Genomic DNA, 14,533 nt, shown 5'->3' with positions numbered 1-14,533 from the left:
TAATAGGTCTGTGAATCCTTTTAGGTTCCAGTTAAGCTAGGTCAATGGCAGCTTCATTGATCTTTTGGGTATCTATGGAGTTGTGCATTTTTGTTTTGTTTGGTTTCTTTGTAAACTGTGCAGTCAAGTAAAATGGGGCTTGGACTCGGTTCATCTTGTGCTATAGATGGCTTCTAATTAGTGTAGCGTGTCTTGCTGGTTGGGCCCCAGTGAATGATCTATAAAACCTGATACAACTGATAGTAAGCAGACTATCTTGTGTAGCATCTAAGAGCATGTGTTCAGCACCCTGAAGTATTTGCGTAAAGTGCTTTAGTATTTGCTGACTTTGCTGTTTCTCAGATTGCCTGGGGGCAAAGTGGTGGGCACCTCTGGAGAGCAGAGGCAGACTATGGTCTTGCGAGGCTGTCCTTTGTGGGTCATGTCTGGGGTGTGTCTGCATCCCCTTTCCTGAGGAATTCCTGTCCCTACACCATGTGTCAGTAGATAGGTACGCTTTTCTCACCTCTCTTTCCTAATGTTAATCCATAGCTCTAGCCCTTTATTGGAGGTTTGGCAGTCGGCCAGCCAAAGACAACTCCTGCCTTCCCCAATATATCATTTGAGGCCAACCGCCCATCTCGCAGTAAATCAGTGTCGCTGTATTGACCCAGCTGTAAGATGTTACTAGGCGGCGTTTCTCCTCTCCTTCCATTCCATAGAGCCTGTTGGCAGCAGAAGCGCCAGCAGAAATCAGGTATTTTCCGGGAGCACTGCTGGAGGTGGGGGATCTCTACGTTTGTTGAGCTTGGAGCTGGGCTGGTTGCCTCTTTGGTTGGCAAGCACTTGCAGGTTTCTGGTGCTTCCCCTGTTTTAAAAGGTGAAGCAGGTAGAGAGCCCTCCTTGGGGGTATCAGCTGGCCTGGAAATGGGAATGGCATAGTCTAAGGATGTGGGTGGGACACGATACAGTGCATTTTCATTCTGGGGTCTTTTCTCTCACATCTGTGATCCCTGAGCACCAGATGCTTGTTGAATGAAGGCGAGTCAATAAACTGACATATATAGAAACTGATACAGTTCTAGCTGGAGCTGCTTGAATTCAATATCAAATACTTGTTTCGTTCATTATGTACTGCTTTTTCATGCAGGGAACCCAACTGGTTTTAGAAGAAGTCAGATTTGGTTATGACTTTACCTGGTACTGCATTATTCACCTTACCACAGCACCTTCTGCACCTTTGCAGGCTGACTACTTGAAGGTGTCAGACTTCTGGGTCTTCTCATCCCATGCCTCTCCCTGTAAGTGATAAGGCTACGTTAATCTGTATTCCCTGCAATCTCAGAGCTGGACTGTTTGGGATCTGAAAATGGGTAATTGTTATTATATTAATTTTTCAACTCGGAATTTGCGCAAGGTAGCCTCTATCATCAGAGGGTTATTTTTTTAAGTGTTATTTGGATGGCCTGATATTAAGTGAAGCCGTTTTGACTTCTGAGAGAGCCCTTTGGCATATGGGTTTACAAAATAACGTGTTTTAAAAGAGCAGGTCCTTGAAGTTCAAGTGTCAGAATTTTCCTTTTTCTGTTCTTTTTTTTTTCTAGACTAGTTTTTGTTACACATGCCACAAAACTGCAGATGCTGAGCATTCTTGTGATAGCTGCTGTGTGAATATTTTGCTTTGTTCGTGTTTTCGGTGCTCCCTGTGAATCAGGCTGCCTTTTGTTTTCCCTTGGCAGTTAGTATGCTAGAGCTCTTGTTAGCCTATATGGAGCTCCTTATTTTAATGAGACCAACTTCTCTACTGGCTGTTCTGCTGTTGTTTTATTTATTTTTTTAATCAATGAAGCCTCTTACTGCAACTCTCTTGGGACAATAGCTTTCTTATGCTAAAGGAAAATGTATTCCCCTGGACAAAGCTGTGGGAAGCATAACATGCTCATTAGTAATGCTTGGTATATACACTGCCCTTCTCTTGTTCATTCATAGAAGGAAGAATGACATCAAGGCGAGGATGTCTTTTTTTTTTTTTTTTTTTTCTTCCCTAGAAATAAAAGGAGGGGGAAAGATATCACTTGAAGCGTCTCTGATAAAGTTTGAGAAGTGCTGATACAAGGAAGTGGATTCAGTCTGAAAACAAGCTGGTTCCTTATTTGCTGGTCGTGGAGGTAAGTTGTTTGAAGTGCCTGACGTTTGGCCTTATGTGGTGTGGGAGGGAAAAATGGGGAGGAAGCGGCATCGTTCTGCTTTCTGGGTAAGAGGAAGGGGGAGAATTTTTATGAGAATCAGGTCTTCTGTGGTGGACTATTTGGCCTTTTGCTGTAGGAAGGCCAGGTTGTGCAACAGATGGAGAAGAGAAGAATACTGTCTATGCATAAAGCTTAAACATCTGGGACAGGAGAGAGGAGTTATTCATTTTTAAAGGAAAAGAGATGAGTTAAAATTGTCTGGCTGTGGTCTGCAATCTGGTTTCCAGCCTAATCAGTAAGATGAAGTTTTATCGCAGCTATTAAGTAATGGAGCAAGAAAGCTGCTTTTTAACTGCTTTCAAGACTCGGATAGATACGTTTTGAGGTTGTAATGCCTTCCACTACCACTGTGGAGAATTATACTGAGGAAATTCCCTCTGATGGGTGTGTGTGTAAGGCTAACCTGGTAACACTGCACATGTCTCAACCTGGAGCCTGTGGAGAGACTTAGTGATCCCCAGCCCAGTGTAGACTTTGTGCTGGGTTTTCCCATGATTGAAAGCGTTGCTAGAAAATATTGTGTTGGCTTCAGGAGAGAAGTTGTTGACCAGATTGCCTTTAAAACATTCCTTAAGGATTGTTTTGCTAGGGAATTGTCCCGATAACCATATTGCTGCAATAGTTTGCAGCATTCTGTTGAAAACCTGGGCATGTGCTAGCTGCCTGGAATCTAAGTGAAAATCCCAATAGAAATTAATAAAAACATTGATTTCTCTCATGTATCTATACAAGAAGAACTCTTATTCTTCAAAATTATTTTCTTGCTTTAAGATTTTCATAATCTTCAAAGTATTTAATGTAAATTCAGGATGCTCACATGTGTATGCAAGCATGTACAAGATACACTTGTGATAGCTGAGAAGGAAGGAGTGAATGCCAATTTTGTTAAATCCAAGAATGGTTTGAAGTATTTATAGTATTTATATTTCTCTTTGGCAAAGTAAATGCCTTACAGCTCTTCAAAGTCATGCAAACCTTTGAGTATTATTTATGCATATGAAGTTAGTTGTTACTTTGTGCTGTAATAATTGCTGCTTTATTTAAGGGCAGAGAACCGAAGAGAACTGAATACTGTATCAAAACCTTAGCTGCTAAGAAACTTCCCTCTTTTCCCCCTCCATTCCTGATTAGTCTCGCTCATATTTTGCCAAAAGCACTGGTGTGTTTTTCTTGGGATTTTCATGAAAGAGGGACTGTATTAAAAATTCTCTTCTCTTTCCCCAGGGGGAGAAACTAATGTAAATGCAGATGACCATGCAGAATGCAGTTCAGGTAAATGCCTTTTGTAATGTTTGAATTCTGTATAATACTTTTTTTTATTCAAAGGTCTACCATGAAGCAGATGAAATGCTAGAATCCCCAGAGTTATCTCTAGGTTTTTTGGTTTTTTCTGAAAGAGTAATAATTTTCTTATTTTACAAATGGAGCAGGGTGACAAGATAGATAATCCAGTGTTATATCAGATAGGTGATCCTTTCTCTTCCAAGGTGCTGTTACCTAAGAAGGTTTTGAAGTCAAAGGCTGAGGTTATTTAAAAACTTTCTTGATGATTAAGAGGTGTTTTTAAAACTACTATATTCTAGTTACTCACTTAAGTATAAATAAATAAATAGTTTTTATATACACACTGAACTGAAGGAAAGTAGTTAAGAATACAAGGAGTCTTTGTCTTTGGGAATTTTGTACATGAAATTTCAGCGTGGTCCTTTTCTTGAAACTGCCTCTCAGTTTGAAAATATGCAATTCTTCAGAGAAATGCTAAGGATTTATGTTCAAGAAGTGTGTTACGTTCTTACATGGGAATATGTTTCCTCCTTCAACATCATCATCTTAATGATTTAAAAACAAAATGCCCCTGAAATGTTTGATCAGAGAAATCAGTCTGTAGTAAATTACATGATAAACTGCAGATTTCATTACTTAAAATGCACTAGGGGGAAAAAAAACCAACCCAAACACAAATTTAATGCATGTTTTCTCTATTCAATATTCAGGAAAGTATGTAATTTTAAATCCAAAGAAGTCATGAGAATGAATGTAGTAGTACTTTTGATGCAGCAGTTACTAATGAGAGCTGCACTGTTGGTGATTACTGTTGTGTTGGTTTGGTGATCTGTCTGAAGGGGAATGAACACTTATTCTTTAAATAATAGACCTTTAGCGTAATTCAGAACTGCAAATTTTCATCATCTGACTGCAAATGTTAGAGCTTGTTGTCTTCAGCTTACTGAAATCTTCTGCAGGTGTGGTTTGGAGATGACCTTCCCTTAAGTCCCCGAAGTCCTCTGACTCCCAGACATGGGCCAGGTTTGGCAGATGTGTGCCTGTATGACCAGTGGATATCCGTGCGGCACGAAGCAACTTTGGTGCCTATGCAAGAAGATCTGTCGATCTGGCTGTCTGGCTTGCTGGGTGCGGTTAAAAATAAATCACTGTCTAATAAATTTCAAAGCGCTTTCCAATATTCCAGTCAATGCTGATGCTTAATATCTGTAGTACTATTAAGATCTGGTGTAATTGAGCCTGAATGGCATTAAAATGCATACTTCGGTTTTGGATTTTATTAGCTGCCACCTCTTAGAGGTAGGATGATTAATTGTTCTAATTTATATTTCTGAATCTGGTTAGTCTAATTAAAATCAAATTAAGTGGATATTTTATTTTAGTTTACTTATATATTCCTACTAATTTTCAGTCTTTAACACTGGAATGCTGTTTGAGTTGCCTCTAAGTTCATATGAAACTTCTTTACCTTCTGCGGAGTAACTCTAATATCGACGTTCTTTTTTTTAGGAATAGAAGTCAAAGCAGAACAACTGCTTGAAGAACTTGATAATGGGGTTCTACTCTGCCAATTGGTTGGTGTTCTTCAAAACACAATTAAAAAATGTTGTAGCTCAAATAACTTAAGGGTGAGTCATACTGTGATTTTTTTAATACATATATAAATTCTTTAATTGTAATTAGTGATAAAAGGAAAGCAGGTGAGCGAGGCTTCCCAAAGTGGCATTCTGTGTGCTGTGTATCCGGAGACTGATTAACAATAGTGGGGCATTATACGTGGATAAACTGTTCTTATGCAACAAGTGACTTACTTTCTTAGTCAATTCCTAAGGTACTAGTTTTTTAGTTTGATTTCAGTAGGAAGTCTTGCCAGAGGAAGATCTGGTCCCAGTCTGGAGTTTGTTTTCCAATAACATCAGTGTGGGTTGGTAATAAGATATCCATTGGCACTTGGTGTAATGTTTTATTCTGGAAACTGGTGGCTAAACTCTAGTATATATGTTAGCCATGAAAATATCCCTATTGAGATATACCTGGAGATGGGCTTCAGCATTTTTGTTAAGAACCAAGGCTGAGTTGAAACGAATCTCAAGCAACTTCCAGTCTGTGTTTGTACAATGAAAAATGTTGATCTGTCCTTTTTTGAGTACAAAACCATGTAACACTGGTGCAAGTTGAATATGTTCAAAGTACCCTGAATAGCTACAGAAATGCTTGCATTTGTCTAATAGTAGATCACCAGCTGATGTGCTCTGATTGGTAGTGTTTCCCTTGGGGGTAGGAGGAACTGTTTCACCATATCCAGACCAATTTTTTTTCATGTTTATCTTTTACTGTTTTATTTAGTAAAAGTGGTAAGGGGGAATACCCTCTACGGTAGCCTAGCTTTTTTAGAAGAATACGTGGTGGTTTGAACACAAAATAGTTACTAACCGCTGTTTCTGTATTTGGAATTTAGGGTTTATTTTCCTTTGAAAATATGCTTTGAAATCTGTTGGCAATGTTGATGTGCACAATGTACTTTTTGTTTTCTTCCCTCACCAGAATTTTCCTATGAGAAAAGTTCCATGTAAGAAGGATGCTCCATCAGGATCTTTTTTTGCCAGAGATAATACAGCCAACTTTCTTAACTGGTGTAGGGCCATTGGAGTTGATGAGACTTATCTCTTTGAATCTGAAGGTTTAGGTAAATCTATCTTTTTGTAAGACTTGCTTTGATCTGTATGTGGATAACTACCTGGACAGGGAGATTTTTTTGTGTAGTCTTTTGAAGCCTTTGTCACAACTGTACCTGTCTTCTGCAAGCTATTAATGCTTTTATTTATTTTAAGGCAGTGTTCACATAAAAGCCTTGAAAAATTAGTTCAGTGACTGCTCTAACTTGCATGATGCTTTTCCAAACTTCTAAAAGTTGCTGTGTGGGAGGAAGGGAGGAGTGAGAACTGTGCAGCAAACTCCCATGTTTTCCTTCAGTAAAAAGGCCCACTGAGAAACAGCGGAGAAAAGTGTGGTTTCCTTTTCCCTACGCAGGAAGACCACAGGGCCATGGAGTCAACTCACAATAAGATTCTTTATTTGGTATTGGAGCTCATTCTTGTTGCAAAAAGCCCTCAGAATAATGCATTCATGACAGCTAAATTTGGTAGCTACATCAGGGCGCTGTGCCTGAAGTGGCAACAGTCTGTTGGTAATTAACATTTATTGCGGGACCTACTTGACATGACTCTAAACCATTTTTATTTTCCAATTAATTAAGATAGTTATAAAAATAAATATTGCAAACTGTGCGTATTCCTGCTGCAATGCACAGTCTGTCCCTTATAACAAACAGCTTCTAGAAGGATACTTCCAGATGGAATAAATTTTTTTTGACTGTTAATTAAGAGGAACTGTGCTTTCATCACGTGGCAAATAATGAAATGCTCTTCTACCTGCTATTATGTCAGTAAAAATTAATTAATACAAAACTTTCTGTGGCAAGCCAAATACTGTTGGGTTCTTTTGTTGTTTTGCTTTTTTTTTTCCTTAAAAAAAGGCAAAATATCTGCCTGTTAAGCAGAACAGCAAAAAAATTGCAAAGTACTTTTGTTTTCAGTAATCAAATGAATTTGTCACAATATTTACTAAATTTTCTTGAAGTCTTTGTACCATTTAATGCTATTTAAATGGGAGGCACTGTTTTCATTAACTGCTTTTCTGTTAAGATCTCCTCCCTGCCTGTTGGACTGGCTGTGCCTTCTCTACTGGATAAGTCATCTTTTAAAATAGTTGAGAAAATTTGCATCTGTCTCATTCCAATTTAATTAGGGAGTGTATCTTTTCTTCAGTGTCATGAAATACAGATGAGTGGGAGAACTGAGCTATAAGAAAATTAGTTTTAATATTTTTTTCAGTTCAACTGGTATGAATTGCATTGCTTAAACATCTTAGTTCCTGTAAGTGGATGGGTAACTAGAACCTGTTTAGCCTCCCCGAGATAAGCAAACAAGATTTCCTAATGCTGTGGCTTTCGCTCATAGACAAGAAGTGTTTTGAAGTCTGATTGTAACTCTTGACACAAGCTCATTGTGGCATAAATGTCTTCTGTGAGCCTTTTTGGCAGTTGGAATGAGCCAACTTGCAGCCTCCTTGATGAAACATTCTTTCCACTGATGTTCTCCATCAAACTTTCAAGCTATTCTTTATGAATAAAATGGGGGAAAGACAATTTGACAATTATTCTTTTTTGATTAGATACATGTAGCAACACCTCCTGAAAAGTGTGGACGGCTGTGATGGAACTAAATTAAGTGGGTCCTGAGACAGCAGAAAGGGAGAGTAGCCATCATGGGATGCCCTTTGACATCAAGCCAAATGTCTTGATCTCTGCTAGGGATTTTTCTCTTCTGGGTTCAGGCAAATTATGCCTCTTCTGTTTACAGCTGACAAAAACACTTTTTAAAAAAAAAAATAAAAAAATTAAATGACCGCTAGTACTTTTTAGATTATAGCTGTGCCAACTTTCTTTTCCGGATTTACCCTTCAGAATCAGATCTCTTAAAAAGTAGACTGAGAAGCTGCAGTAGATGATGTAAACATACTCATACTTCATACTCAGTTTACACTTTAGGAAACACTTCAGTCTTATTTAAAGCAAAGTCATTTTAAATATCAAATTTAACATCAGAAAGATTTCATCTGTAAATATAGAGCTGGCTCGTTAGGCTTCTCTTTGGAGTGAATTTCCAGTTTCTGCTAAATAATGTTACTGCAGAGTATGAAGATAGTCAGACTTGTTTATACAATTTTCATATGGTGTAACATTTATATCTCTACGGCTTTTCACATTTCTTATACTTGATGGTGGTGAGGGAATGAATGGCATTGTGTGTTTGTGTGTGTGCAGAGGGGAGTTGAACAACCTTTCTCCCAGCCTTTGGTTTCTGAATTATTAGGCAGTATACATAGTTGGCCTTGTTTCTTTTTTCTTTTTCTTTCATACCTAAAGATGGAATTTGCAAGAATCCAAAACAGACATTGCTTTCCTCCTGCCTCTTCTATTCTACAGTGCAGCAGTAAAAATAATTGAATGTTTTAATTTCAAAGCTGTCGAGAAAACCCAGAACAACTGCCACGGTGACCTACACACTGTTTGGCTACCACTCCACTCTTCCATCTCATTCTTCAGCTCTCCAGATTGTGATTTAGTGTGTCTGTGGAGTCAAGTGCATGTAGCTGTTAAAGCTGCTCTGAACTGAGGGGTGCAAAGCAGCCTCTGCGTTGGGCACTTGCTGGGATAATGTGCGTACAGTCCTTGAAAAGTGAAGCCTAGTGAAACACTCTTGTGCTACTAACATGTCTGAAATGGTGTTGCACCTTTTCTGTATCGCAGCCAGTATCTGTTTGCAGCTGAGAGTTTGCCGCTTAAACAAATGTCATTCTTACCTCCTCCTTGCATACAGGAATTTTGACCCTCTTCCTCAGATAGACGCTCACAAAGATACCAAATTCTGAAGAAAGTCTTTGGGTGAATGGGGCATGAGGGGGGGGCTGATAACAAAGGTTGAAATGAGGGTATAGCATAAGGTAGGGGAGCTGCCACTGGCAAAGTGGTATCTTCTAGTACAACTGGGTGAATCTGCTATATGGATGGACCCTGCTGGTGCCCAGAACTTTAAAAGTGATAATAAAAAGGATCTGTTGCTTACTGAAATGGTAGAAAATCACCCCCATTATTGTTTCGCAGCGAGGGGTTTAAACCACCTAGGCTGGCTGGCTGCATAGCCATCCACTTGTCAGCTAGATCCTTTGCAGTTTATTCTCCTATGGTTGTTCACCTGTAGAGTGTGTGCCTGTCTGTCTGTATGCACAAGCACAAACAGATGGAGTATGTTTTCCTATTTGCAGTTGTTGAATGCTTTTCATCTTTAAAACTACTATAATATATTTAGGGATAGGGAGGGGAAAGCTCTCTGATCTCTTTCTTTGCAGATCACATCAAGAACGAACAGTGTAAAATCAAATGAAGTGGTGGAGAAAAGTGACTTCAGGAGTCCCAGGATGGGTTTAAACACCTTATAGAATAGAAAATTAGAGTTGGAAAACGTACAGTGCTTTATCCATGATAATGTAGCTTGCCGCTGGATAGAATGATGGCAAAGTTATAGTCAACCTGTTCCTTATCTTCCTTATCTTCTGTACCCAGTTGCACAGGCCTGCCCACAATAAACATGAGCTGTAACTCCCTTTTATTCTCTTCCCTTTTAGTTTTGCACAAGGATCCAAGACAAGTGTATCTTTGTTTGTTGGAAATTGGACGCATTGTATCCAGGTATGTCATCCATAAACACTCTTAACAAAAAACTGAAGAACATGTTCTATTAAGTAAAAGCTAACACAAAGCTAAGACAATCTGCAGTCATTAACATCTACTGCATTGCGCTTAATTCCGCGCAGAAAGTAATGAATAGCTTTTCTAGGACCACCGTACAAAACGAGTATTTTTTTTCAAATATTTATCAGACTCTTTTCACAGAGAACTGACCAGATCCACACTGTTTTTTATACTTCTATGTTTAAACACTTTGTATTCACCTAATAGATAAGAGTACATCTTGGGAGAACTCACTGAACATCAAATACAGTTTTAAGGTCTTAATTTTCTAAGCTTTTTGGCAGATAACTCTTTATCATTCTCTAAATCTAGATTTCTAATTTATTTCTAGTGCAGAGCTGGAAGCTTTAAGATTGCTGATCTGAATTGGATGTGACCTAAATTGTGTAGTTTTGACAGTATTTTTACTGCCTTCTCTGGTAGCTCCAAGACCACCTTTGGGGACGACTTCTGCTAGAAACTCAGGACTTGCTCCTTCTTTTTGTGTTACCCAGGCCGTTATTCCTCTGACTGATGTAGTGCTGTTCTCTGTCAGTCAAACTACTCAGAATTTTGCATGTTTGTTATCATCAATTTCTTTTTGTTTTCTTTAGTAATTAAACTCTCTACTTTTGTATTTGTGTTGAGGTATGGAGTTGAACCTCCTGTACTAGTAAAACTAGAGAAGGAAATTGAGCTAGAAGAAACACTGCTGATGACCTCTGGACCACCATCACCTATTAGTACAGCAAAGTCATGTTGTCACCATGGGGAGCTACATGAGGCAGTAAGTACTACTTAGTTATTGTCATCTGGGCTTTAAATCAAACTCCAAGTTTAGTATGTCTATGATCTGGCTCAGTAAGGCTGTTTTTCATCTAATATTTGTGAGCCTTCTTAAATAGAAAATTGAAGGGTATGCACCTCTTACGAACAACTATTTTTATTTTTTTTTTTAAATGTAAGCAAAATGCTGTCTTAGATAAACATATTGGAGTTAATGCATCAGTGCATATAACTTGCCTTGATTTCTTAGAGTCACAGAAGCAATGAAAGGTGAAGGGTGGGTAGAAATACTCTCATTCAATTTTTCAGGTGTGTCAATATTCGATGACTATAGCGCATGCTTCTCTTCAATTTGATCTTTTCATAAAACATCAAATATTAAAGTAGACTTTGATGAAACTCTTTTGAAAAAGACTTTAAGTAAAATGTCTGTAGCTGTACCAATTAGAAATTAATAGGTATGCAGAAAAGGAAATGATTTGTGCGTCTTGTGAATTGGTCCAAAAGGAATGATTAACAACTTTACTCTTTTGCTTAAAAATGTGTGTTGAGACTTTAAAATTCATTTATTTTAAGGTCCTCTATGTTGTAATGTAAAACTTCTGTTTCTTCTTCTGACATTCTGGGAATGTCAGCCACCAGATTCTCGCGCTGTCTGAAAAGTCTTACAATTTCTCCTGCGTGGCAATAGTCTTGACCTTCCAATTTGTTCAGTTTCTAAGTGGCTGTAAGGAGCACATCTTCTGTAACCCTGGACTTATTTGGGGACTACCTTTTTTTTTTTCAGTGGTTACCTTCTTGGGTGTCACGTAGAAAGTTGACTTATAAAAGCCTTACAAAAAGTTGAGGAGAATATTGAGATGGGTTCGGTCACAGGAGAGACCCAGGCACTTGTTTCAATTTCTAGAGACTGTAACAGTTTCTTACAAGGTCATGGTTGGAATTCCATGCTACTATGCAGTGTTACAGACAGTGTTACATACAAATCTTAAAAAAGAAAGTAGAAATAACATAAAATTGGATTAGAACGACTTGAAATATTTGTCTGTACATACAGTTTGTTCTTTCTTCTAATCTATTCTACATTTTGAAGCTTGATGTAGTGGAGATTTTCTTGTGAGGGAATAGAATTCTAGTGTCTCAGAGTATGAGATGAAGATATCAGTATCTTTTCTTGTATTAAATATCTCAATAAACTGTTAAACACATGCTCCTGTCAAAATACTAACAAATGTTTTGAATTTTAATAACTAGGTTAAACATATAGCAGAAGATCCTCCCTGCAGTTGTTCCCATCGATTTTCAATTGAATACTTATCGGAGGGACGTTATAGATTGGGAGATAAAATACTCTTCATACGAGTAAGTCGCTCAGAATTCCAATGTATATTCATAATGGAGAAAGAAATGTTTTTAAGGGGAATACCTAATTTTATGGTATTGTTTTAGAATTTCAGAATTACTTAGGTTAGGACATAAACTGCAACATAAATTAAGGTAACACAATAGAATATCCTGAGAACACTGCTTGTTTGCAATCTGGATGCTTGGGGTTTATAATTTCTAGGATAGTTGAGCACTGCCCATCTTCAGCAGTCGTAAGAGTTTCTGGGATTAAAATGTTACAAGGCCATCCATAATTTGAATCATACCTGTATCCAAAACTCTGTATACTAAATAAAGATGCTGACAGAATGGTTAAAATGTCTTCTGTATATATGCTTTCATTATTTCCTGATGCATAAGGGCTGTTGCTGCAGGAGAAACTATCTAACAAAATAATTGGGAAGTATAAACCTTATTTATTACATAATTTTTCTTTTTTAAAATGTTTCTCTGTAAGAAAGGAGGTCCTATTTTTAGTCGATATCAACAGATTTTAATGTAAGATGAAGACATAATGCTGCATAAAACAAGATAGAAGTTTCTCTTGTTTTTCTGTTGTTCCCACCCCCTCTTCCCTCACCCTCAGATGCTACATGGCAAACATGTGATGGTACGTGTTGGTGGAGGCTGGGACACTCTTCAAGGTTTTCTTCTTAAATATGATCCTTGCCGAGTACTTCAATTTGCAACTCTGGAACAAAAAATCCTGGCGTTTCAGAAAGGGGTCACAGGTGACAATGTCCCCAACTCATCAGCTAGAATTCAGGAGCCTCCTGTCATGAATCCAATGTCAGCTGTCAATATGTTCCAAAAGCAGCCATCAAAACCCTCTACTCCTGTTTCAGTTCTTGGGGCCAGTTCCAAGAAGGCTTTATCTAAACGTCCTCAGTCCCCTGCCCTGGCATCACCAAAAGTGCCAGTGCCCCCATCCTCTACAGCCAAGTCATTGACAGTCAGGTCCAAATTACAAGGGTCCTCAGGGACAGGCGTGCAATCTCCTTTCAGACCATTAGCTGGCACCTCAAAGAAACTGGAGTCTCCTGCACACAACTCGCCAGCTTCTGCTCCTTCGCAGCCTGTAAGCAAAAGCTCTTCATCTGCAGGAACAAGGATGGGTCTTGTTCATGCTGAAACATTGCGCAAACGAATTCGGTCCCCTGATGCTCCCAAGGTGAAGTTTGCCCTGGCTCAGAGTTCCTCAGCAGCAGCACCGCATCCTGCCCTCTCGTCCTCCAAAGAACAGCCGTCTCACTTGTCTGGGACAGCTGAAACGAAGGCTTCAAAGCAGAAGCGTGTCGCTGCTAAATGCAAACCCGTCGCTGTCACTAAAACCAAAGCGAATTCAGTTGCTCCGAGGGCTGCCCCGCCGCCTGTTACAAACCTACATGCTGTTGCCAAGTTTGCACATTCTCAGCAGCTCCTTGCAAAAACTCCTTCTGAAAATGCTATCCAGACCTCAGGAACTGGGTCTCAGCATCCTCAGAAAGCTCCACAAACAGCTTCTGACCTGGCAAGGAACCTGAAAGTGGCTTCAGTCCTGAAACACTCGGCTTCTGCACCTTCCCTTGCAGTTAGCAAAGCATCAAAGTCACCACCTACGCTGGTATCTACAAGCAAAAACGTATCGTCAGCTGTCAATAAGCAGCCAAATGTCAGTAAACCCCCTCAGGTTGGACCCACTTCATCCAAACCTCCCGAACGCACTCCCTTATCTGTTGTACGGCTTCCTCAAACTTCAGCCAAAGCAGCAGTGACCAAAAAGCCAGCGCAGCCTTCCACAAAAAGTCAGCCTTCAAGCAGAACCTTGCAAGCAAATGAAAGCTTGGCCTTGGCAGCCAAGAAGCCTCTCCCTAAGGGAAAATCAGCAACGGTGTGTAACAAAGGAACGCCTGGTGTGTCAAAAGGTCCTCTGATGAAGGGCAGGCAAGATGATCACTATTTTGTTATGACAGGGAGTAAAAAACCCAGAAAGTAAATTAACTTGTTACTTTCTGTGGAAGTTTTAATTCCATTCAAATGGGCCTTTAGTATCTGCTACACTGAGGACAAAGGAAGTTAAATAACACTACATTTACCATGAAATATTAGGTATAACCTACATTTTTCTGCATAACTTACAGTAAGAACTGTATTTATTTTGCCGTTTAGAAATTTCTATTGGGCTATATTTAGAAGAGAGCTTGCTTGCTGTGTAGCACCATGGAACAGAGAATCTCCCTGTTTGCTGCTAGCCTGCCCTGCTGCCAGGAAGGCGGGAGAGAGGGAAGGGGAGCTAGGGCTGCTGCTTTTGCTGCTGCTCGTTTCCAAGAGAGTGAAGCCTGCACGAGAAACGTCTACCCAGGGCAGAGCCTGAGCAATTCTGGTGGTTCTGGCACATCTGCATCGAGGCCCATGGCAAGCGATAGAGCTGTGCACAAGCTGTAAAAGTTCTGATGCCTCAAACGAAGCTATTTTGGTGGGTTTTTTTAGTTCACCAGTGTCTCAGAACACAAATTTG

General features: G+C 39.3%; 1 protein-coding gene across 1 annotated transcript; it reads left to right on the top strand.

Moving 5' to 3' along the window:
• The first annotated feature begins 3,470 nt into the window (after positions 1–3,470).
• On the top strand, positions 3,471–14,011 carry GAS2L3 (growth arrest specific 2 like 3). The gene is made up of 8 exons (XM_074168960.1): positions 3,471–3,500; positions 4,472–4,640; positions 5,022–5,140; positions 6,057–6,198; positions 9,759–9,822; positions 10,513–10,651; positions 11,905–12,012; positions 12,623–14,011. Exons 1-8 carry the CDS (start codon positions 3,471–3,473, stop codon positions 14,009–14,011), a joined length of 2,160 nt encoding a protein of 719 aa, XP_074025061.1.
• Positions 14,012–14,533: the final 522 nt, after the last annotated feature.

This window comes from Numenius arquata, chromosome 2, assembly GCF_964106895.1.
Source record: "Numenius arquata chromosome 2, bNumArq3.hap1.1, whole genome shotgun sequence".
Taxonomy (NCBI): domain Eukaryota; kingdom Metazoa; phylum Chordata; class Aves; order Charadriiformes; family Scolopacidae; genus Numenius; species Numenius arquata.
This window is presented reverse-complemented; position numbering and strand designations above follow the sequence as displayed.

Bases quoted from the DNA above. Each gene is read 5' to 3' on its own strand.
- GAS2L3 (XM_074168960.1), top strand. From the start codon at position 3,471: ATGCAGATGACCATGCAGAATGCAGTTCAG. The intron at 10,652-11,904 runs GTAAGTACTACT...TTTAATAACTAG, and splicing joins ATGGGGAGCTACATGAGGCA to GTTAAACATATAGCAGAAGA. The intron at 12,013-12,622 runs GTAAGTCGCTCA...CCTCACCCTCAG, and splicing joins ATAAAATACTCTTCATACGA to ATGCTACATGGCAAACATGT.